The sequence below is a fragment of the Brachyhypopomus gauderio genome, chromosome 7, assembly GCF_052324685.1.
Source record: "Brachyhypopomus gauderio isolate BG-103 chromosome 7, BGAUD_0.2, whole genome shotgun sequence".
Lineage (NCBI taxonomy): Eukaryota > Metazoa > Chordata > Actinopteri > Gymnotiformes > Hypopomidae > Brachyhypopomus > Brachyhypopomus gauderio.
The window spans coordinates 14,930,004-14,954,831 of NC_135217.1; the positions used below are offsets into that span (position 1 = coordinate 14,930,004).

General features: G+C 41.4%; 1 protein-coding gene across 1 annotated transcript; it reads left to right on the forward strand.

The window, feature by feature from the left end:
• Window positions 1-529: 529 nt before the first annotated feature.
• tprn (taperin) lies at window positions 530-24,799 on the forward strand. The gene is made up of 4 exons (XM_077012038.1): window positions 530-2,831; window positions 19,719-19,950; window positions 22,244-22,368; window positions 22,490-24,799. The coding sequence occupies exons 1-4, from the start codon at window positions 771-773 to the stop codon at window positions 22,550-22,552; spliced, it is 2,481 nt and encodes an 826-aa protein (XP_076868153.1). The 5' UTR covers window positions 530-770; the 3' UTR covers window positions 22,553-24,799.
• The last annotated feature ends 29 nt before the right edge of the window (window positions 24,800-24,828 follow it).

The following is a 24,828-nucleotide window of genomic DNA, read 5'->3' on the forward strand; positions in this document are numbered from 1 at the left end:
TAGTGGGGCATCTGTACAGTCAGTTGCTTTTGTAAATGTCAACAACTCACCACACCCACATTTTAAAATAGAAACATTCTCTCTCTCTTTCTCTCTCTCTGACATAAAATCAAATTCGCAATTATTCAAATAAACAGTCTACTAATGCTGAGAAGAGAAGCCACTATTGAGCCTCAATTGTAAATCAGTAAGATTTATTTTACCCGGCCTCTTCCTAGTTGATTTATTGAGTGTGTTTGCTTTGCTCTCTCGATAATTAAGATTTAGAAATTTTTATGATTTTTTAAATGATTTTAATGATGTTTCAAAGCAAGGAGTCTCTATAGCTAGTTTTGTTGGTCTTTTGTCACTCATCGTTGTTTATAAACATAATGTGATTACTGAAAGGGTTAAATTATTTTAAGGGTTGGACTTCTTGTGTTTGACTGACAGGACTTATACGGATACTCACAATAGAAAATGGGAGTGTTAATTGAAGTGGGCGGGTGATATGTAAAAACAGGTGTGTCTCACGGCAACATGACCAAATGAGGTGGATTTTTAGAGCGCAGTTCGCGACAATAAAGGATGACGTTCTTGCTTACAGATCAGAGGGCGGGGTGTTGTCTGTAGTCAGAGGGATCATGCAAGAAACATTGCCGGAGCGAGAAAGATGTACGCGTGCGAATAGTAGCGCTCCTAGTAGACTACGGCGAGAGAGGTGACCGTTTCATTTCGGCTCTCACGCGGTTTCCCAAAGTCCCTGATATCTTTTAACTGTTTTCCTTGTAATGTCGAGTGGGGACATGGGTGTGCTTCACCAAGAGGCCGGACAAGACAGCCCGAGGATGCCGGCCTGGAAACGGGAGATCCTTGAGCGGAGAAAAGCGAAGGGCAGCGGGACTGGGGCAGGTGTCGACTCCGTCTCATTTCGGGTTAATGGCGAGACAACGGGAAATAGCGGCTCTAAGAATAAGGATGATGTTACCAATGTTAATTCTAACAGGACCTATACCGTTATGCCTGCCAGCCAGCACTTTGCTGGAAAGCGTTCAGGCACCCCGACATCCCCGGATATGTCACCAGTGAAAACAAAAGACCCCTGGTCGGCTATGGACCCTAACGGCAGAGCAACATCAATGGAGAAAACGGCAAGGGACAACGGAGCGCAGGAGAGCCTTGTTCTACAAGAGAGCTTGGGTCCGCTACAGGAAAATCCCTTCATCAAATTGGAAAAAGAGCGCAAAAAGCGACAAGAGCGAGAGCACGCAACTCGTCCGGTGCAGCACATTTTAGAATTATATGGTAGCGTTCCTGGAATAAGGACTATACGTGCAGAGAACATTATCATTATCGAATCCGACCCAGAATACTTCCCGGAAGGCGGTGGGTTAAAACAGGCTTCAAAACTGCGGCAGAACGGAACTGTTGGAGGATACAGCTCTCTCAATGACTTATTAGACCGCAGAGGTAGTCCGGTTACGGAGATACGTGCGAAAGAAGTGGTCGTGTATGATACTGCGCTTAGTAAAAGCGAAGAAAATTTGAGTACGTTGGGTCGTCCGAGTTCTGAGCTTGCCGACCTGGCGGAAGGATACGGGAGGGTGAGTCGTATGCTACAGAAATTTGACAGGAATTATGGCAAATTGCAGGGGAAATCTCGTAGCTCAGAAAACCTCATAGACTTGGACTCTAGTCCTGTCAGGCCAAGCCTTGGGCTGAAACCTCAGCCAGATGTGGTGCCAAAATGTGCGACGTGTCCACAGCCTGGCTCTCCTGTTTCTGTTCCGCATAGCCAACCAGCATTGGTCTTCCAGAATAACCAGTCTCCAAAAACAAAATTGCCCGACTCTCCCAGCGAGTCGGCCAGTAGCCCCCCTACTTCTGGATCTCCCAAGTTAGTCTCTTCCTTCTGGCGGCATTTTGAGATTAGTGGGGGTTGCAGCCTGACTGTTAATCCTAGAGAGGAGATGGAGAGGTCCTTTACCAAGCCCGTGAGAGGGAGAGACTGGGATAGCACTGATGGAGCCTCCAAACCTAAGGTGCCATGCTCTACAGAGAGCCATCAAGCATGTGCCGAAACTTCGGCGAGCCCCACCTCGCCCCCCTTGTCTCCCAGCTTCGAGATCCGTCCCTCCCCTCGGCCAGATTTGTCCACTCTACCTGTCGGTGACCTCCAGGCCCGTGCCCTTGCCAACCTCCGCCTGCAGTCACGTAACTCCTTCACTGTTGTCCCCAAGCGGCGTGGAGCCCCTTCGTCACCGGGCAGCACAGCTCCCTCTAGTCCTGTCCTGCCAACAGCTTACCCGCGCCCCACGGCAGACTTGCTGTGTGCGTCAACCTCAGTGCCAATCCCTGCCGCACCCACTCCGCACAGAGAAAAGGTAGCGGACACCCCCAGTCTGCTAATACCAGCCAATACAGAACTTTCTGAAGAGCCTAGTCCAGCTGTCCCAACCTGTGATCCTTCAGCCCCCTCGTTTGATCCTCTCACCGAGTCAACCTCAGCTCATTCTTACGAGCCCACTGCTGAAAAGCTGCCTGTCACTAACATCGATGATGTTGCGGTGGAGCCAGTGGTGCCCTACCCAAGCCCTATGGTGCAGAGGAGGAAGGGCAACACTTTTACGGTTGTCCCGAAGCGCAGGTCTGAGCCCCAGCCTGGCTCACCTGAGACCCAGGAACCTGCTGCTGAGGCCCAGGACTCACCCTCTACCCCACAGGCTCCTTATGCCCAGCTGGGCACCCTGCTAAAGAAGCGCTATCCTGCAGTGGAGGAGATCGAAGTGATCGGAGGTTACCTCTCCCTGGGACGTTCTTGTCTATCTAAGACCGGTTCCACCGGAAAGAAGGTAAAATATGATTTCAGTCAATTTATCCACATTTGATTGATTAGAGTGACATATTCCATTGAATAGTATTCATTGATTTTTGTGACATAAGACTATACATCACATATGACACATGTGTTTTTTGTACAACTCCCCTTTTAAATGTCAGTGGGGGGTGTTTGCGTCAAAGCTGATTGCATTTCCTTTCATGCTCTTTTTAGTTTGAGAAGAAAATGAGAGCTTGCAGTCAGTGTGTGTGGGTTTTAGTTTTAAAAGTGTCAGATCTGTGTATTTTTAGTTTGAGCAAACCATATTTCACACAAAATGACTAAGTCTACAGCCTGTGACAACCACTGAAACAACATGGTTCTATTCAAAAGGCTTGTTTGCATTATTAGGTGACTTGTTAATTCTATGGACCTCTGGTTCACCCAAGCATACTATTATAAAATGGTAATTCTATGGACTATTTATTCACTCAGGCATCCTATTATGCCTCATTTTAAAGGCTTTGCAGGTTTATTGACCTGGTCATCTCATCAAACTGAGCCTTTGGATTTGGCTGTACAGGACAGCGGGCTCTAGAGGGAGAATGTAGTTGAGAGATTATTAGAGGGGGAAGAAGATCTAGATCCAGATCTAGAGACTGTATTTGGGTAAAAACATTTTATCAGACCTGGAGGCTCATAGGCTGAGTACTTCCTCAAACTGTAGCTGTGTGTGGGGTCAGGTGGTGAGTCATTTGTTGTGAAGGCTTGACGGGAGACTCTTCAAAGAGGCAGACATTTAAAGGGTCCTGCTGGCTTTTTGTGTAAATCACTGGCTGATGCTTTATGGTTTCATAGGAGGTCAGCAGTCAGAAAGTGTAACCCCTTATGTGTGCCTAGTTCTTATACATATTGACTGCAAAATGGCTGCAGATCATAAAAGTACAGTGTAACTTTTTTATGTGACATTGTAATGCAGTCTGGAATGTCAGTACCATGAACTTTAGAACTGACACTCAACAGGAACACATTAGTTATCATAAAGAGAGCTATTAAATAGCTTTCAAATTCTCATTACCAACACGGATATATGATTGTATTCACACGCCTCATCTTTATAATGGTGATCACTTTGGAATCTCAGTCCCAGCAACCTTTTGGCACTGATCTCAAGCTTGCGTGTGCCTCAACTGAAAGGAATCAGCCCAGTCCTGTTTAATAGCTGCTGATGGAACAGAATTGTACAGGCTCTGAGCTGTAATCTGCTTCACCTGCCTCTCCTCTCTCTGGTGCCTGAGCTGCTCCGCCCAGACAGGTACAACGCGTCTACATCCAAAGCCCGTCACCTGCTATGCCGCGTCTTTGTGCACCATTATTGTGCTTGTGCTCATCTGGGATTACCATGGTTTCAGCTGTGTGGCCCGCCTTGTTTTTTGTGATGTTCTCTTCTTTTCAGCTGCTGTTTCCTCCTTGTCCAGGTCGTGGACTGGGGTGGATCTGGGTATTTGGTGGTGATTACGATTGTGCAATTTGTTTGGAATCTGAGCGTAGGATTTTGGCCAGCTTTCCACTTCCAGTATTTATCTGTAGTCCGAGTTGGTTTTTCCATATGGTCCATGTGGTGGAAGTGGGAGGGTGCTGCGTTTTAATGGCAGGTTTGCTTCACACATGCGCTGTTTGGGCTGCCTAAACAATCTGGGACAATCTTATTTGGACTTTGCAGCTCCTGCATGGACATTTTATGACACTTGAAGACACTCAAACATCCCACGAAACCTGTCTGTTGTCCTTGAGAATGCAGAAGGCAAAGTTCAGAGGGCTTGAAGAAAAAAAAAAAGCTACCAGTAAGGGAAAAAAACAGAAGTGGCCAGTGGTGGAGAAGGTTTACATATAAAAGCTAAGTGAAATGAGGTGGCCTCTGATGTGCTTTAAGGCCTGTACCCTTTCACACAAGGGCTCCGTGGTCTGAGACAGTACAGGACTGGGGTGGAGGAAGTAGCTAGAGAGGATGTGATAAAGCTGAACTTTCTCTGCCTCACTTCTTTGATCTGTGACTTTATTGTTCATCATGCAAAATTAATCAAGGCTTTCCAATACTCTTTGGGGTTTGCCTTTGTTATAAAAAACTAATCATCACTAGGGCATATCTGTTGTATTATGTTGCTGGTTATATTCCGTAATTGAACAAACAGCTTTTCACTTGTATGTCTTGTAGTGGGATCAGTGTTCGTTACATCTGATGACTAAACCTGAAACCCATTTAATGCAATTCATTTCAGTCACTAAGAAGGAGTGAAAGAGCCCAGTGTTCTCCGAAGTCTTCATGAGAACGGTTCTAAGGGCAGAGTCACTGGCTGCCTCTGAGGTTAAGGTCTCATTGTGCGACATGTTATTATAACATAAAGAGGTGACTCCTAATCGGGTACGTGTGCGGTTGTGCTGGGCGTGTGCACGTGGGTGTACAGGTCCTGCTGCATTTCCTCTCAAGTGTGTTGAGCTTTGCTACTCTCTCAAGACTACAGTCGAGTACTATATCTCATTCAGTCTTGTAGGCTTATGATTCTGAGCTATTATTAGCCTTATGAACATCAAGCTTATCATTTTGCTGAGTAATGCAGAACAGTATTTGGGAATTAGTAGTGATGGTGAACTGTAAGTCAGCATTTTTAGGACAGGCAATGTACAGCCTATATCATGTACGTTATAGTCTGTTGTGCTTGACATATTCAAAGATAAAACCGTAAGGACTTAAAGTGATGCAGAATATAAGTACTGTATAAAACAAACAAGAAATCTTATCTCAAAGATTAATTAATGAAAAAAAAGATCCTTTAAAAAAGAAAAACAGTGCAGCATATCATCTACAAACATACTCAAGGCAGAAGAGAGAAAAAAATAGCTTTTAATCTGGATTTAAAGATGTCTAAAATGTGGGTATATGTGAACTTTGGGTTTATATGAGATAGGTAACATATGCGCTCTAGCTGATCAGCCTATATTATTTTATATGTTGTTTTTTTGTTTTTCTGATAAAATGGTATTACATGGGCATCCATAAAACACACATGCCACAAAAGCTCTCTGTGAGGGATTGTTCAAGGTGACTGAGATCTCACGGGTGTGCGGTACCGTGTACCATGTCTTGTACCACGATTCCTTATAAGGCATTGCATTACAGAAGACGCTCAACGCTTATTGCATGTTTTTGTGTGTTGCCCTTTGCTCATTGTAATGGCTTAGAGGAGAGAGTGCTGTCCTGTTGCATCTGAGCACAGGGTAAATTTTACATACTGGCAAGAATAATGCAGTTTGCTTAGAGCTTTCTGGAGGCGAGGGAGACACCTTCAGTGCATGCGTGTTTGATCTGCCTGGCTCTGTGTGTGTGTGTGTGTGTGTGTGTGTGTGTGTGTGTGTGTGTGTGGTCTGCATGAACACATTTATGGAGCTTTTTTAGTATCACCAGAACCTGAAATCATTATTACTTGAAAAAACAGTCTGTAAAATTCATTCTGGTATGCAAAAATTCAAGTTAAAATTTAGGTTTGGGTCGAAATTCTGGTTCAGGTTGAAATTCAGGTGTAGGTTGAAATTCGGGTTGGGAATGCATCCAGGATACTTAGGATGAGCAAACAAACTCCGAGCTAATCGAACTGCATCTGGCCAATCACAAAACATATCAGAGGTCATTGGGAGGCGCGTCTTTCTGCTAAATTTCCTGTAAGGGTGCGGCCCCTGTTTGGCGTGTAAGTAGCATGTAAGCAGCACTAAAGTGACCACTGTGAAATGACACCTTGTGGCAGCTGCCACATAATCGTGGCACTTAGTGTGGCCAGTGCTGCCTGACTGTGGCCTCCGTTGTCCAGAAACGCTGCCTGCCTCTGCTGACAGGCATCTACTGCGTATCGGCCACTCGCTTAAATCATTCCGACGAGCTCCGAATCGCATTTGTAGTATTTGTGCAATTTGTAGTATATTTAGCTTTGTATTGGTTTTGATTGTTAGTCTGCCCATCAACCACCGTGCGGCTCCTGCCACTCATCGTCTACCACTAATCTAAATTCGATATTATCGTTAAGCAGCATCCTGAACTTGTAGTTTGGAGCTGTTGGCTAGCTCCGAATCGTTCACCCAACATAAATTAACAAACAAAAAATATAAACCATCTTCATTTCCACAAATCCTACGAATGCGATACCACAAAACGCCCAATCTTAACGTCTTCACGTTCTCTCATGTTTCGTCCTGGAATTACAGGAGGCTCGTATTTGTTAACGTAATACAAGAAAACTGTTCATTCAGATGGTTATTTGTTGTGAAACGAAATAGTTACAATTTCAAACATTTTCAAGTATTTAGCCTAAATTCCAACACTTTTCAAATCTGAAACAAAAAGCAACATTAAAATTGGTCAGGTAAATGTTACTTCCCCTGTTTTTGAGGGGTGTTTCTTTATACCAACAGACATCGTTTCGGAGAACACTGCACAGAATGTGACGCGGCAAGTATAAAGTTTGCGTCAGGTGGGCGGAGCCACTGTGATGACGTCATTATTGTTTGTGTGGCCCTCTGACACAATTCAGGTATCTCATGTGGCCCCTTGTAAAAATTAATTGCCCACCCCTGGTTTAAATGGTCACTTGGACATTTATTTCAAGTTAACATCTGGCTAGCTAGTCAAATATCTAACTGAGCTACTTACCGAAAGAACTGCAAAGAACTTGACCCTAATGGTCTGTTACAACAATTTACTGCAGAACAAGACATTGAGGTGTGGTATAAAGACACTTTTGACGTTTAACAAAATAAACAAAGATAAAAAGTTTTAATACTACTGTCGAGAGTTGTGATGGAGTTATGCTGTTGAGCATGTTCACGTGTGAGCGTCTGGTATTGGATGGCAATTGTCTGGTATTGGACAAAACTGGCGGGGCCGGGGCCAAGTGTGACATGTTGGGTCATTATCTATATTATCTATATCTTTGGAAAGGTCTAAAAACTGACGTTATGGGTGTTATCCCTTGAGACAGCGTGATTTGGCAAGTGTCAGTGTGATAAATGAAAGGCGGTACAAAGCCGATGACTTCCGACAGTTTGTAGTCACTCGCAGTGGCAGGAGGTGGTTGATGGCTGATGCTGCGGCTTTTATTTCAATGTTGATCGGCACCAGATCTTGTCTAAAGATCTTTCTTTTTTATTTTCCTCACTACTGGTTACAGGCTAAGCAAAATAGCTAGGCTAACAATCGAAACCAATACAAAGCTAAACTATCTACATTTGCACAAATACTACAAATGCAATGCCACTAGCTCGCAGAGGTTTAAATTACACTGATGGCGTGGAGGAACATTCCCTGATAACCATACATCTATAATAATAAATCCTTTAAATTTAGTGCTGTCGTTAACGGTCTACCACTGTAGATTTGCGTACCCTCCTATAATCTTAATTCGATGTTACCGCTAAACAGTATTCTGAACTAGTAATTTAGAGCTGTCTAGCTGGATGTCGGCTAGTATTTTTCACTCAACATAATTTTCAAACAAAAGTTATGAACCATCTTCATTTCAACAAATGGTGATTCGGAGCTCGTTGGGACGATTTAAGCGAGTGGCCGATACGCAGTCACCCAAAAGACACTTTCGATGCTGATCAGCAGAGGCAGGAGGCGTTTCTGGACAACGGAGGCCACAGGCACGCAGCACTGGCCACACTAAGTGCCACGATTATGTGGCAGCTGCCACAAGGTTCCATTTCTGGGTGGCACAGTGGTCACTTTAGTGCTGCTTACATGCTACTTACATGCCAAACAGGGACCGCACCCTTACAGGAAATTTAGCAGAAAGACGCGCCTCCCAATGACCTCTGATAATTTTTGTGATTGGCCAGATGCAGTTCGATTAGCTCATCCTAAGTTTGCTCATCCTAAGTATCCTGGATGCATTACTGACCCGAACTTGAATTTTAACTTGAATTTTATCATACCTGAATGAATTTTACAGTTTTTTCAAGTAATAATGATTTCAGGTTCAGGTTCTGGTGACACTAAAAAAGCTCCATACACATTCATTCCATCAGCTGTCTTACAGTTTGCTTATGTGGCTGGCACAGAGAGATTAGTAGCAACACCGCCGTAACAGCTTACTGTTTGGCCTGTAGGTTGTAGCAAACAGAGAAGCTTGGAAGATTTAAGCCTAAGCTTAGCTGCCACTGTAATATTAAAAATTTGATGCTATAGTTTAGATTGTTATGATCATGTGATTTTTGGGAACTGTGTGTATCCATGTTTTACTCTCTTAAATTCTTATACACACACACACACACACACACACACACACACACACACACACACACACACACACACACACACACACACACACACACACACACACACACAGGAAGATGTAGTTTTTACGCTCCTGTAATGTTGTTCCTGTGTGAATTAGGTCACAAGCATGAAAGTCCACCATGTTTAATAATTCACCACTGAGAGCTTCCTAGGCCTGGTCGCTCGATGCAGACCATGACTGTATCTCAGCTACACTGACCAACATCATCCACACTATCCAATACCATCTTAACCAACCAACACTACACTAACCAGCACCATCCACACTACCCAATACCAGCTACATCAACCAACACTACACTGACCAGCACCATTCACACTACCCAAATCCAGCTACACTGACCAGAACCCTGGTGTGTCCTCCAGTGTGGCACATAGCCAGAGCTCTTAGAGCCAGGGCATACTTACACTCAGACACTCGCTGCATCATATGTCAATAGATGTGCAAATGTATGTGTGCGTGCCCTTGTAAGCAAATGTGTGTATACGTGTTGTTTCTGTATGTGGCATTATGGTGGCTTTTGAACTACAGGCAAAGTGGTCTTAAGTGCTCTTGTGTGTCTATTGTTGTCATTTTGTTGAGTTAGTGTGTTCTTGGATGTCTGTCTGTGTGTGTGTGTGTCTCCATGTCCTTGTCACACAGACACCATTATGGCTCCCACAATGGAGTCAGTGTAATTAGAATTCAGATCATGTTTAATTCAGTGTGAGTGAATGAGTGTGTGTGCGTGTGTGAGTGAGAGATGCAGGAATAGGGCTGAAGGAGAAAGTGTGGAGGCAAATGAATGTGATGGTGTGTTGACATTGCTCCCTGAGCATTTTGAACATTAAAGTAACCTATTTGAATATGACTTTGACTAAGAATGAGAAAGCTATAAAGGTTTTTCACTGTACTTCTTGTACTTGTAGAACAAGAAGAACACACTATTAAATTGGATCGTTAGATGTAAACTAAAACAACATCTAAATGCTGTAAGACATAATTAAGATAAGTTTCTTAAACTGTGTTAAGTAGGCATGAGTCTGACTGTAACTAAGAAGCAGTCTCTCTGTCAGCCTCTAAATGAAACATGTGGCTATCGGTCATGTCTCTCTCATGGGTATACAGCTCACTCGCTCACTGAATACACACTCAGCCCTGTCAGCTGAGCGTACTGCTCTCATCCTGACTGATAACATGGAGACACCACACACACACACACACACACACACGAGCACCAACACACTTCTGACTGGTCAGAGAGAGTGGTAGGAAGTGTTGATGTTGCATCTGGTCAGTATCAGTCAGACGTGCCGTAAGGCCACAGTAATTATGGTTACATAATTGTGTTTTACAAAGATCTGACATTTGGTGGTATTGCAGCACAGAAACATTTGTTTTGCAGAAAATGTGCATGCATGTTCTGGTATATGATTGGCTTGAAAAAGCTTATTCCATGTCTTTAATTCATTAAAGACAGACAGACAGATGAATTCAGAGATGGATACATTTTAGTATCTGCAGAAAGATGTGATTATTACAACACACCTGCTTATAACAACATAATAAACATAACATATTACTACATACAAATGATCAGTATCTACTGCTCAAGCTACGCTATTGCGTCATGGTGGAATTGGTTATTATGGTGTTGCTAGTTATTTTTTATTTTATTACTTAACTGTGTGTGTTCTGTGTGGGTGCTGTGGGATTTCTAATATTTAACCTCAAGCAGCAGATCAACCTCAAGCAGCAGATCAAGCTCTCAAACAGGTATCTAGCCAGACAGCCCCATATTCCATTGAAAAGGCTTTACATCCATCCATCCATCCATCCATCCCAAGTATAATCATATCATAGTCATATATATATATATATATATATATATATATATATATATATATATATATATATATATATATATATATATATATATAAACCGGATTCCAAAAAAGTTGGGGCACTAAACTAATTGTGAATAAAAACTGAATGCAATGATGTGGAGATGGCAATGTAAATTTCTTATTCATAATAGACCATAGATGACGGATCAAAAATTTTTTCTGAGTAAATGTAACATTTTAAAGGAAAAATATGTTAAGTCAAAATTTCACAGTGTCAACAAAACCCCAAAAAGTTGGGAAAAGTAGCAATAAGTGGCTGTTAAAAGGAAATTGAGCATACAACGAAGAGCTGGAAGACCAATTAACACCAATTAGGTCAATTGACAACATGATTGACATTCTGAGAAGCTCTTTTTATACCCAATGTCTCTTTGAAGCCAAGATGGTAAGAGGATCACCAATTCCACCATTGTTGGACAGAAAGTTACCCAGTATAAAATAGCAAAGACTTTTAAGTTTTCATCATCGACCGTGCATAACATCATCAAAAGATTCAGAAAATCTGGAACAATCGCTGTGTGTAAGGGTCAAGGCCGTAAAACTCTACTGGATGCTCGTGATCTCTGGGACCTTAAATGTCACTGCACCTCAAACAGGAATGTCACTGTCAAGGAAATAACAGAATGGGCTCAGGAATACTTCCAGAAAGCATTGTCGGTGAACACAATCCACTGTGCTATCTGCCATTGCCAGCTGAAACTCTACAGTGCAAAGAGGAAGCCATTTCTAAGCAAACTCCACAAGCTCAAACTTCACAAGCACAAGCTGGGTCAGCGGTCATTTAAAATGGAGTGTGGCAAAATGGAAGACTGTTCTGTGGTCAGATGAGTCACTATTTGAAGTCCTTTATGAAACACTGGGACGCCATGTCATCAGGACCAGAGAGGACAAGGATAACCCAAGTTGTTATCAACGCTCCGTTCAGAAGCCTGCATCACTCATGGTATGGGGTTGCATGAGTGCTTCTGGCATGGGCAAGCTTGTATGTCTGGAAAGTCATCATTAATGCAGAGAACTATGTTCAGGTTCTAGAACAACATGTGCTCCCATTTAGACATCATCTCTTTCAGGGACCCTGCATTTTTCAACAAGATAATGCCAAACCACATTCTGCAGCAATCACAACATCATGGCTACGTAGGAGAAGGATCCGGGTACTGAAATGGCCAGCCTTCAGTCCAGATCTTTCACCTATAGAGAACATGGCCTTGTCCGAACTTTTTTTGGGATTTGTTGATGCCATAAAATTTTGAAACAACATATTTTCCCTTAAAATGATACATTCTCTCAGTTTAAACTTTTGATATGTGATTTGTATTCTATTCTGAATAAAATATTAGATGTTGGCACCTCCACATCATTGCATTCAGTTTTTATTCACAACTTTTTTGGAATCCGGTTTGTATATAGTCACATATATTCATAGCATCATAATCATAGTCACAAATATTCATATATATTCAAATATTCAATATATATACATATACATATACACTGCTCAAAAAATAAAGGGAACACTGGATCTGAATGACTGAATGAATGAAATATGAAATATTTTCATTGAATACTTTGTTCTGTACAAAGTTGAATGTGCTGACAACAAAATCACACAAAAATCATCAATAGAAATCAAATTTATTAACCAATCGAGGCCTGGATTTGGAGCCACACACAAAATTAAAGTGGAAAAACACACTACAGGCTGATCCAACTTTGATGTAATGTCCTTAAAACAAGTCAAAATGAGCCTCAGTATTGTGTGTGTGGCCTCCACGTGCCTGTATGACCTCCCTACAACGCCTGGGCATGCTGCTGATGAGGTAGCGGATGGTCTCCTGAGGGATCTCCTCCCAGACCTGGACTAAAGCATCCGCCAACTCCTGGACAGTCTGTGGTGCAAAGTGACCTTGGTGGATGGAGGGAGACATGATGTCCCAGATGTGCTCAATCGGATTCAGGTCTGGGGAACGGGCGGGCCAGTCCATAGCTTCAATGCCTTCATCTTGCAGGAACTGCTGACACACTCCAGCCACATGAGGTCTAGCATTGTCCTGCATTAGGAGGAACCCAGGGCCAACCGCACTAGCATATGGTCTCACAAGGGGTCTGAGGATCTCATCTCAGTACCTAATGGCAGTCAGGCTACCTCTGGTGAGCATATGGAGGGCTGTGCGGCCCTCCAAAGAAATGCCACCCCACACCATTACTGACCCACTGCCAAACCGGTCATGCTGAAGGATGTTGCAGGCAGCAGATCGCTCTCCACGGCGTCTCCAGACTCTGTCATGTCTGTCACGTGCTCAATGTGAACCTGCTTTCATCTGTGAAGAGCACAAGGCGCCAGTGGCGAATTTGCCAATCCTGGTGTTCTCTGGCAAATGCCAAGCATCCTGCACGGTGTTGGGCTGTGAGCACAACCCCCATCTGTGGACGTCGGGCCCTCATACCATCCTCATGGAGTCGGTTTCTAACCGTTTGTGCAGACACATGCACATTTGTGGCCTGCTGGAGGTAATTTTACAGGGCTCTGTCAGTGCTCCTCCTGTTCCTTCTTGCACAAAGGCGGAGGTAGCGGTCCTGCTGCTGGGTTGTTGCCCTCCTATGGCCTCCTCCACGTCTCCTGGTGTATTGGCCTGTCTCCTGGTAGTGCCTCCAGCCTCTGGACACTACGCTGACAGACACAGCAAACCTTCTTGCCACAGCTCGTATTGATGTGCCATCCTGGATGAGCTGCACTACCTGAGCCACTTGTGTGGGTTGTAGAGTCCGTCTCATGCTACCACGAGTGTGAAAGGACCACCAACATTCAAAAGTGACCAAAACATCAGCCAGAAAGCATAGGTACTGAGAAGTGGTCTGTGGTCCCGACCTGCAGAACCACTCCTTTATAGGGGGGTCTTGCTAATTGCCTCTCATTTCTACCTGTTGTCTATTCCATTTGCACAATAGCAGGTGAAATTGATTCACAATCCGTGTTGCTTCCTAACTGAACAGGTTGGTTTCACAGAAGTGTGGTTGACTTGGAGTTATATTGTGTTGTATAACCAGATACTGCAGAAAGAGAGGATTTATTTCTGACATGATCCTCACAATCAGGCCCGTCGCGATGGGGCAGGCAAACCAGGCAATTGCTTGGGGCCCCAAGCTGGCCTGGGGCCCCCAGACAACAACAGGTTAAGAATTAAATGCAGCGACAAACTGTGTGAGCCCCCCTTTACATTCTCAAAGTCATGAGCAATGACACTGTTCTCAGAATCCCCCTCAAGGGGGCCCCTCCCACCAGCTGCTTAAGGCAGGCAGACACTGTCCTGGCAGACAGCCAAGTTTTAGACGCCGGCAAATATGAAACTTAACCATGAAGCGAATTTATCCATCAGGAAGCCAAAAGAGAAAACAAAAGAAGGAAGAGGAACACAAAAAAACTAGTGGTGGGCCGTTAACGGCGTTCGTTAATTTGATACTCTTATCGGGCGATATAAAAATTATCGCCGTTAATATATCTACTAAATGGGTAAGCAAACTATGATGACTTTCAACTTGACAGTTTAGCTCGGCTGTATTCCTAACCAAATTGCACAGTAGGGGCGAGAACGAGTTTTCAAACCTGTGAATAAAAAATCGTACGTGTGTTTACATGGATGCAGCCACGAAGTCGCCAGGTTTGCTTCATGGAAAATTCATTTTTAGGAACGTAAAATATTACCGGAGCGGAGCTCGGAGCGGTCGTTTTCTGCATGGTCCTAGCGCTAGATTCGTCGCTATTTAAATATTTATTTTTAACCGTTAAAACTTCAGAGGACCAAACCGGCTTTTGAAAAAGTCCCCCCCAAATTATGTCCGTGAGATTAAATGTACTAAATGTTGGCTTACATTTCAAATATCATGTTTAGCTGAATAAACATGTTATCAACCCCTTTTAATGTACAGTATGTAGGCTTACAAATTCATGTTTAACTGAATAAACCGTTGAACACGAGTAGCCTACATTTTATTGAGTATGTTTTTTTCTTCAAGTATCAAAGTAGAACAGCTTCCTCAAGCAGTCATTGATGCATTTTGGAAACAGGAGATGAGCCCCTGGTCTAATGCACCCTCTGTATTAAGAAACCCTATCTCAAAAGCTGACTTTTAGTTATTACTTGGGTAGCACACATATGAGCCATTTTAATATAGATTAATCTAGATTAATTTCAAGATTTCAGTGAGATTAATCTAGATTAAAAAAATTAATCTATGCCCACCCCTAAAAAAAACACAAGACAGTGGTAAGTGATGATTTACACTGGATAAATTAGGCCTACCTGTACAAATGGTGTAATTTAGCAGCAGGTAGGCTAAAGACAATATATACGTCCCGGGTAATCCCATACTTAAATCTGCTATGTTCAGCTACAAGTAGTAAATTTGTAAAGTAGTTAGTTTGAGGTGTATATGCTGTGGTTCTTGAAGGTGGACTGCGGCCAGATATGTTTTTTTTTTTTTGGCCGGAGGGGGGTTTGGGCATGAGATTTCTGGTGTGGAGGTTGGGGGGGCCCCGGTTGGTGTCTTTGCTTGGGGCCCCCAAATACCTTGAAACGGCACTGCTCACAATAGAGATTTCTATTTTAAGTCTTTCACACCGAGTCGGGTTTTAACATATGAAAAACAGGCATGTCAGAATTTGAAAATGACCGCATGTAAATTAATGGCGTCTTTCACATCCAGTGAAAGCAAGGACCTTAAAAAGTTAGGATTATACTTTCGCGAGTGACCGTAGCGCGCGAGTCCGCACACCTCGGGCGAACCTCCGCGAACGGCTCAAGCGTTCATACTTGCCGCTACTTCGTTTCACAACAGATATATGTCTGACTGAACAGTTTTCTTGTATTACGTTAACAAATACGAGCCTCTTGTAATTCCAGGACGAAACATGAGAGAACGTGAAGACGTTAAGATTGGGCGTTTTGAAAAGCGAATTATTTCGAGTCTTTTTGAGTATATGTATAAATATTTAACTTAATTAAGTTTAATGTGCTGGGAAATATAGAAATGGGCCTTTAAATGACGTACATGTGCTTTAATTCCACCTTGTTAGGTGTATGAACCCTGCAAACATGACTTTGTTCATTGCGCTGAGGCGCGGCACGCGAGAAGTTACAAAATTCGAGAGGTGCACGACCTCGCGAATCGACAGCACGCAATGCCCTCGCGCACGGGCGGAGCCACCGCGATTACGTCATTTTCGCCACTGATTTTAGTTTAGCCTTTTTTTTTGTTAAAAATGTTTAAGTCTGATGCACTTTCTGCCATTCTCACCGCTGTGTTCTGAGTAGCTGAACCAGAGCGGAGTTGCGCATGCGCGGGTCAGTTTCTCCGCTGACTTGCCTTTTACCGGTAATAAGCAAACGCACACGGTATGATAACCGTGCATTTTAATACTGTGGTATACCGTGAAACCGGTTACCGCTGCAACCCTAGTCTGATTCCTGACGTGAAGACCAAAATACAAGAATTCATCATGTCAAAGATAAGGCCTCAAAATCATTATATTGTTATAATACTCAACATATTTTTATTAAATACACTTTAGTTCAATTCAAAGGCTGAATAAAAGTCTGATGTGTGCTGTACCTCAAAAAATACAGTAAAAAATCTTACTTAAATTTGAGCCATAGCCAAATCCTATGATGATTTAAAAAATGGAAATGGGTCCTGCTTGACAATTTTTCCTGGTCCATGTGTTGCACTTATGGAGGAGATATGGAGGTGACCCAACATGCCTGCAGGCCAAAAGCAGGCTGACTAAAACCAACGCAACCATGGAGAAAAAAATAGACCTATCTCTGGCCCACTACATGGCCCCAAAATATGACTCATTATGTAACTGGCCACTAAAACGGTGTATCAGGGCAGAAGGCTCTGGAGCAAATGAGGTCTTAGCTGTATATTACAAGTATTCAATCACTTCTAGTCTCCTTTCAGTTTCCAAGAAACTCAGAGATCAGCTTTTATCACCACTTCCTTCATATAGTTTCATTGTAATCTCAGATCAGTTCCTTCTACCTATTTATGACTGCATTTATTGCAGTCAGACTGCCCAGACCCTGCTAAGAAAGTAGACTCTTGCAGTGGGGAATTATTTTCCAAAATCAAACATTAACATTTGACCACATTTCCTTATTGCGATAAGTAACACTATAGCTTATTGTAGACATAATTTAAGCAGTACCGGTTTCATCTAAGCACTAATGATTACAACAATGGCATTATCATACAGTCATACCCATGGCCTAAACAGAAGCCCCCCTGGAGAGGAAGTGAGGTAAACCAAGCAAAATTAGCTTACTTCCAATTCTGAGCTTACTCAGTGGGGTGGCTATAAGTTGATGCAAGAAAGAATAAAAAATGTAAGCTCTGATTATACATTTCTTCAGTGTATTGCATAGCACCTTAGAGGACTACATATGCTCCAGACAATGTCACACCTTAACCACCGGTGAACCTTGTGTGTGTGTGCGTGTGCGTGTGCGTGTGTGCGTGCCTGCCTATCACATGTTCTCAAATATAAACTTTTCCAACTAAGCTGCAGCCATACCAGCTTACCAGGTAAATAAAAATACACCACCATACTCCGCACACTGTTCTAATTGTGATAAAAAAACACACTTTCCTTAGAAGACTTAGACTCATAACAAAGATGAGATAACATCATATAACATCTAACAATCTAACAATAACATCTATGTGATGTCACCACGCCATAGTAATGAAAATTCAGTCCCAATCATGCACACACACCCAGATTTCCTATCAGGAGGAGCTTGTTTCCATGTTCCATCCTTCACACCCAGGCTCTGTGCCCTTGGCTGACCATAAAGGGCAGAGAGTATTAGTAAATCCTCTTACATAAGAGATATCAACAGAAGAGTGATTGAAACCAAGACCAACACACGCGTACATATACACATATACTTACTTGCACACCCTACGGGCCTCATCTGAATACACACAAGCACAATAGTGGCATGAGTCACATTAACATGCTGATTTCTCATAGTTACCTATTCAGAGTAACGACATATTTTTATAATAATTTTTGCTATTGTCTTGCCAACAGTATGTGTAGATGTTTATGATATGATTAGATAAAAATATGTGATCCATATTAATAGGAAAGATAATTTCTGCATTAGGGCATGAATAAAACAAGTTCCAGTTCCATAAGTATTCAGCTATCCTTGAAAAATAAAATAAAAATGAACAATTGTACACTCATATCTGAACTGATTATGTATGTGACTATAATACTATGATTATATGCGATTATAATACTATAAAGATATATGTGATTATTATACTATGATATGTGACTATGATTATACGTCACTGATACTATGATTGTATATGTGACTATGATTATATATGCGAATATATATGTATATATATCATATATGTATGTGTGTATATATATATATATATATATATATATATATATATATATATATATATATATATCTATATATATATATATATATATATATCTATATCATACTGTACTATAATTATATACAGTATATATCTGATACTATGAGTAAATATTCGACTATATATTTATGATAATAGTATGATTATATTGACTTGTTAGTAACTACTATAGTAATTATGACTATCATACTATGAGTATATGTATGACTATGATTCTATGATGACATGTGATTATGATACTATAGTGATATTGTCACGTTCGGCCCCTCCTCCCTCCTGTCCATCATGTCATTGTTCAGTCTTCCTTGTCTTTGTGGGTCTTTTATTTTGAATTACCTAGTTGTGTGGATCTTCACACCACTTCCTGTTCTCTGCCCCTCATCAGAGCTTACAGGTGTCTCTTATTGGGTTAATGGTCTAATCAGTGTATATAAGCCTTGTGTTGAGTCTCCTGTGTGGTTGGTTATTGTAAGTACGTCTGGTGTCTATGCTGTCTGTAATCTTGTGTTCTGATGTCCTTGGTGCTAGCTTTAAATGTTCCCCTTGTTCGATGTATTAGTATTGTCATTCAGTGTTCATTGGAGTGTTTGGCTACTTTTTGACTCATCTTCATTTAATATCAGCATCTTCTGTGTTTTGGTATTTAAACCCCTAAAAGTCCACACCTGTATCCTGCGTTACATTACATTACAGATTACATCATGTGACTGATTATATATGTAGCTATGATTATATATATATATATTATATATATATATATATATATATATATATATATATATATATATATATATATATATATATACTGCTCAAAAAAAATAAACGGAACACTTATATCAGACACTGACCCAGGCTCAGTTTATCAGATATTAAATAATTTAAACTTAAATAATTGTAGGCCTACTGAAATCCATGATTTAGGTTTCTCTAATTTTGCAGTATTTATATAAACAGGTGTACAGCTTATTTTTTTTAAAGGAGACATTTTGTGTACAATAGTTAAGGTTTTTACAATAAATAGTTCATTGAACAAAAAAAAAACTTTTTTGTAATTTCTTTAAGGGTCAGTGTATATTTTAATAATATATGTAACAATCTGTGATACCATGATAAGCGTGATACCGCGGTATTTTCTGAGACAGTTATCATACCGTGAAAATCTCATACCGTTGCAACCCTAAACCAGACCCAGCTCAGGGTGACACTGTTGACATGTCTCCACAGCTGACGATATCCTTCAATGAGTCCAGCCTGCAGAGCACCTTCGAGTACCCGTCTGAGAGCAGCATCTGGGACAGTGGAGAAGAGGAGGAAGATGGAGGAAGAGAAGGAAGCAGGCTAGAAGGAGAAGGACAGCCAGAAGGAGAGGCAGAAGGAGGGATCAGCATGGAAAGGATCCGCATTCCCCGGCCCAGCTACACCTCCAGCCCCACACCTCCTACCTCCAGCAGCACTTGTGAGCTCATTAGATAGCCAGCAAGGAAATGAACAGAATGAGAGGATGAGAGATGGATGGAGAAAAGATGGAAGGAAGGAGCAGTGCAGGGATGATGGATGAGTTGGGCAGGAAATGAATTTATCTTGGGCTGATTATATGCTCTCTGCTCATGAGGCCTGAAAGGAATGTTCTGCTGAGAGAGCTCTGTTAGCAAAACAGTTCAGAGGCACCACTGGGTGAATGTTGTGATCCCTGTGTCCATTATGTGTCCACAATGAAACATGGAGGTGCTGTTGCTCAATGCTGTCCCCTGCTGGTCAAATGTGTTGGGAATACAAAAAGTGCAAAGAAGTCACTTTCATACCTTGAAGATGCATCAGATTGTTTCCACCATACTTTCAATCCTTGATTAATTTTAATCAAGGAGACTTGGTCCAAATGAAAGAACTAGGGAAATTGTGTTTTCTTTTAACAACATTGAGTGTCAATGGGATTGCAAGCATTGGTCAATAATGTGAGGGGCTCGAAATGAGTGCTTCTCAAAATGTCCGAAGACATTTTGTCAGTAGTATGTCAGTAGACATTTAATGTTTATGTACAGTGAGGAAGAGAAGTATTTGAACACCTTGTGAACACTTTACAAGTTTTCCCACTTAGAAATCATGGAAGGGTCTGAAATTTTCATCTTAGGTGCATGTCCACTGTGAGACATAATAAAAAAAAAAAAAAACAATCCGGAAATCACAATGTATGATTTTTAAAACATTTACTGCTGCAAATAAGTATTTGAACACCTGTGAAAATCAATGTTAATATTTGGTACAGTGGCCTTTGTTTGCAATTAGAGGTCAAACGTTTCCAGGTTTGCACACACTGCAGCAGGGATTTTGGCCCATTCCTCCACCCAGATCTTCTCCAGCTCAGCCAGGTTTCTGGGCTGTTGCTAAGAAACACGGAGTTTGAGCTCCCTCTAAAGATTTTCTATAGGGCTAGGCCACTCCAGAATCTTGATATGCTTCTTATGGAGCCACTCCATATCCTGGTTGTGTGCTTTGGGTCATTGTCATGTTGAAAGACCCAGTCACATCCCATCTTCAATGCTCTAACTGAGGGAAGGAGGTTGTTCTCCAAAATCTTGCAATACATGGCCCCAGTCATCCTCTCCTTAATACAGTGCAGTTGTCCTGTCAGATGTGCAGAAAAACACCCCCAAAGCATGTTTCCACCCCCATGCTTCACAGTAGGGATGGTGTTTTTGGGATGGTACTCATCATTCTTTGTCCTCCAAAAACGGCGAGTGGAATTAAGACCAAAAGGTTCTATTTTAGTCTCGTCTTACCACAGAACTTTCACCCATCACTCCACTGGATCATCCAAATGGTCATGGACAAACTGGCCTGGACGTGTGTTGATTTAAGCAGGGGAACCTTCCGTGCCATACATGACATTAAACTATGACGTCTTAGTATATTACCCACAGTAACATTGGAAACAGTGGTGCCAGCTCTCTTCAGGTCCTCCTATGTAGTTCTGGGCTAATTCCTCACCTTTCTTAGGATCGTTGCTACGCCATGAGGTGAGATGCATGGAGCTTCAGTCCAAGAGAGATTGACAGTAATATTTAGCTTCTTCCATTTTCTAATAATTGCTCCAGTTTTTTCACCAAGCTGCTTGGCAATTTCCACGTAGCCCTTTCCAGCCTTGTGGAGGTCTACAATTTTGTCTCTGGGGTCTTTGGACAGCTCGTTTGTCTTAGCTATGTTAGTAAAGTCTTACTGATTGTGTGGTGTGGACAGGTGTCTTTATGCAGCTAATGACCTCAAACAGGTGCTTCTAATTTATGGATATGATTTCTGGATTTTTTTAGATTATGTCTCTCACAATGGACATGTGCCTAAGATGAAAAATTTCAGACCCCTCCATAATTTCTAAGTGGCAGAACTTGCAAAGTCACAGGGTGTTCTAATACTTATTTTCCTCGCTGTAACACAGTTTCTGTAGTAGGGCACTATGAAATACAAGCAGTGCCACAACCTCTGTGAAACACAAGATGACCAGACAATTTTTACACAGAAATCAAAGGGTACACAGGAAAAAAAAAATTTCTAAGTAAAAATTCTAAGTAAAACAGCATTTAAGAACAGGAAAGCCTCTCTTATACAGACTCAGTCATGCTCAGTTTTAGTCCTACAGCTCAGTTCCCTTAGTCCTACACCAGTTGTGAACAGTGCAGTTTCACATACAGCCAACTAGTCATTACTGTTGTATTGTTTTTATTATTCTGATGTGACATATTATGTTGTGTCTTCAGATCTGTCTAGCTACACTCCAAAGCACTCTGTGGAATTCACTGCCTGGCACGATCACAAGTTTGATGACGCTTCACGCCAGGGGGACACCGATTCCCACTGCACTAACATGTCTGGGGAAGTCATGGTAAGTAAATTTAACACACAGCACATGAAGGTTCTATTGGCCGTAAGTAAAAATTCTTGTATTATTATGGGATGTAAAATGTAAGTATTTTTAAAACCCTTGTACCTGGCTTCCTCTTCAGTTGACGCCTGCAGACAGCTCCTCCCTCTCAGACTTCAGCAGTGAACCAGCTCTCTACTTCTGAGCTTCCCAGAAAACTGATGTCTATGGGCCTCGACACACACACATGAGAGGAACCAGTAGCAATTACCCAAAGGGGTGAACAACTTAACTCAATTCTTTCCATTCTATCTGTGGAGACAGCAAAGAGCTCCACATGTTTTAAAATAAGCCAGAACTAACTTAGTTAGCCATCTGAGATGGCAAGATATGCCAGACTATAAAATTGTGTTTTAAAGTCTTGGATGTCTTTTGGTCTTCTCTCTCTGTCACATTCATTGCTCACCTCATGAAAGTGACCAAATTCCTTAAACATGGTCACAGAATGTAAATAATGGGACTCTCAATAAAAGGAGAAAATGACAATGCAAGACATATTGAAGACATAACTAGTGAAAGGGTGCCACAGTTCCTGTCCTTTGTGAGTATTATTTTGTGTATCTGCATGTGTATCCACAAGGCTCCCAAATGACTTTCTTTACTTTTGTATGATTAATGTCTTCTCATTGTCTTTATTGTGTCCAACATGGTGGACAACCCTGCCCATGGTTACAAATGAGAAACATTTGTACTGTATTCAAATTATTGTTTTGGAGCCAAACATTCCAGCATTTGAGTAGCTCTTAAAGGAACACTCCAGCATACTTTTAACTTGATTTCCATCTGATCTCTGTATACTTAGAAAAGAAAAAACAATGATTTGACTCAAAGCACACTTACAACAGCAGCCTGAGGGTAGGGGTTGAGGAAACCTTTAAACAACTGCCCTGGTTCCAACGTGTTTTAAGTTAAGAGTTTTCATGTAGAAAATTCCTACCATATGCTACAGATTCAGTAGGACAATTTAAGAACACTGGAATATTCATTTGAGAAATTAACAATCAAAAAATGAATATTAATAGTAGTTTTTAATGTAACATTTTACTCGTATCGATATTAACACTGCATAAACAGGCCTGCTCTACATTCATGACACTGTTATGAACAAGATTGACATGTTATTTCAGTGCTCTTGCACCAATGGAACACCACAGTATTTTTTTATCTATGCCAACTGAGATACATATTTGGTTTGGTGTTTCAAGTGTGTTTAAGTGATTAATGTTAACATAGAATAGTGACAGTGTTAGAAACATCATAGCAGGTCATTTTAAGTAGTGTGTTTTTTATTGGACCAAATTGTCGATTGATGGCTTGTTTGTCTTACTCTGTGTTGGGAGTGTGATCTGGAATTCAAATTCTTTCACATTCTAGCAACTACAGAAATTTGTGGTTATTATGGAAGGGGACATTTGTTAGACAATTTGTGTGTTTGTGTGTGTATGTAAGGACAAGATTGACTACATGCATAATGCCATCTGAAACCAGTATGTGTGTTTCATGTCGGTTAATTGGAGTGTCAACTTGTCTGCACATTGGTCTAGTTTTCGCTTCTTTGGCCAGTATTTATATATAGATCCTACATCTGTGATATTTTCCATAATTTATTGCATTAATACATAATATTTTTGGCTTACTTCTTTTCACATCTTAATTGAAATTTTTGTGGGACATCTTGCAAATCAAGTAATATTGACTTTGTTCAATTGTTTTCAATTGGTCTTGCCTCTTATTCCAGTGGTTTTTGTTTAATTCAGTTGCACTATGTTTTTTGCACTTCCTGTAGTCATGATTGAAAGTTGCAGGCTTCAACTGAGCTAATTGGAGATGTTTTGCTTCAGTACGTTAATGAACAGACTGATGTCTTTTGGGGGATACAACTTCAGCTGAATTTTCATACTGACCCCTGCTCCTTCAGCAGTTAATGTCCTGTTATGGCAGGGACATTGCAGATACAGTTAATCACTAAAATAGCTACTTTTTCATAGTACCCAGGTTCCTTACCCAGTTTGCCGTAGCTCCCAGCTATTTTGCACTGATATTTAATCTCACCCATAGCATGTAACATCTTGGTGACTAGACAACAAAACAAGGTATGAGAGATGTACTAAAATGTTAGATAGATTGGGATTCTTCAATGACAAGGTTAGGAACCTGTGCCTTTGACCATCATAAGATTACGATGGTTCAGATGCACTCTTATGTGATTATCCAGTTAATGTTCAAGGGGGAAGCAGGTAGCTCTTGTATGTTAAAACCTTTAATTTCTTGTCTTTTCTGTTGCCGGCATCCAGTGGAATTATGTGTACAATTTGTATGTCCTTGATCTCAGAGAAGAAAACTGTTAAGAACTTAAAAGAAAATGTTCAATAAACTGGAGGTGGTTATAGGATCTGTGGGTTTGTGAACACTATCTAAGGT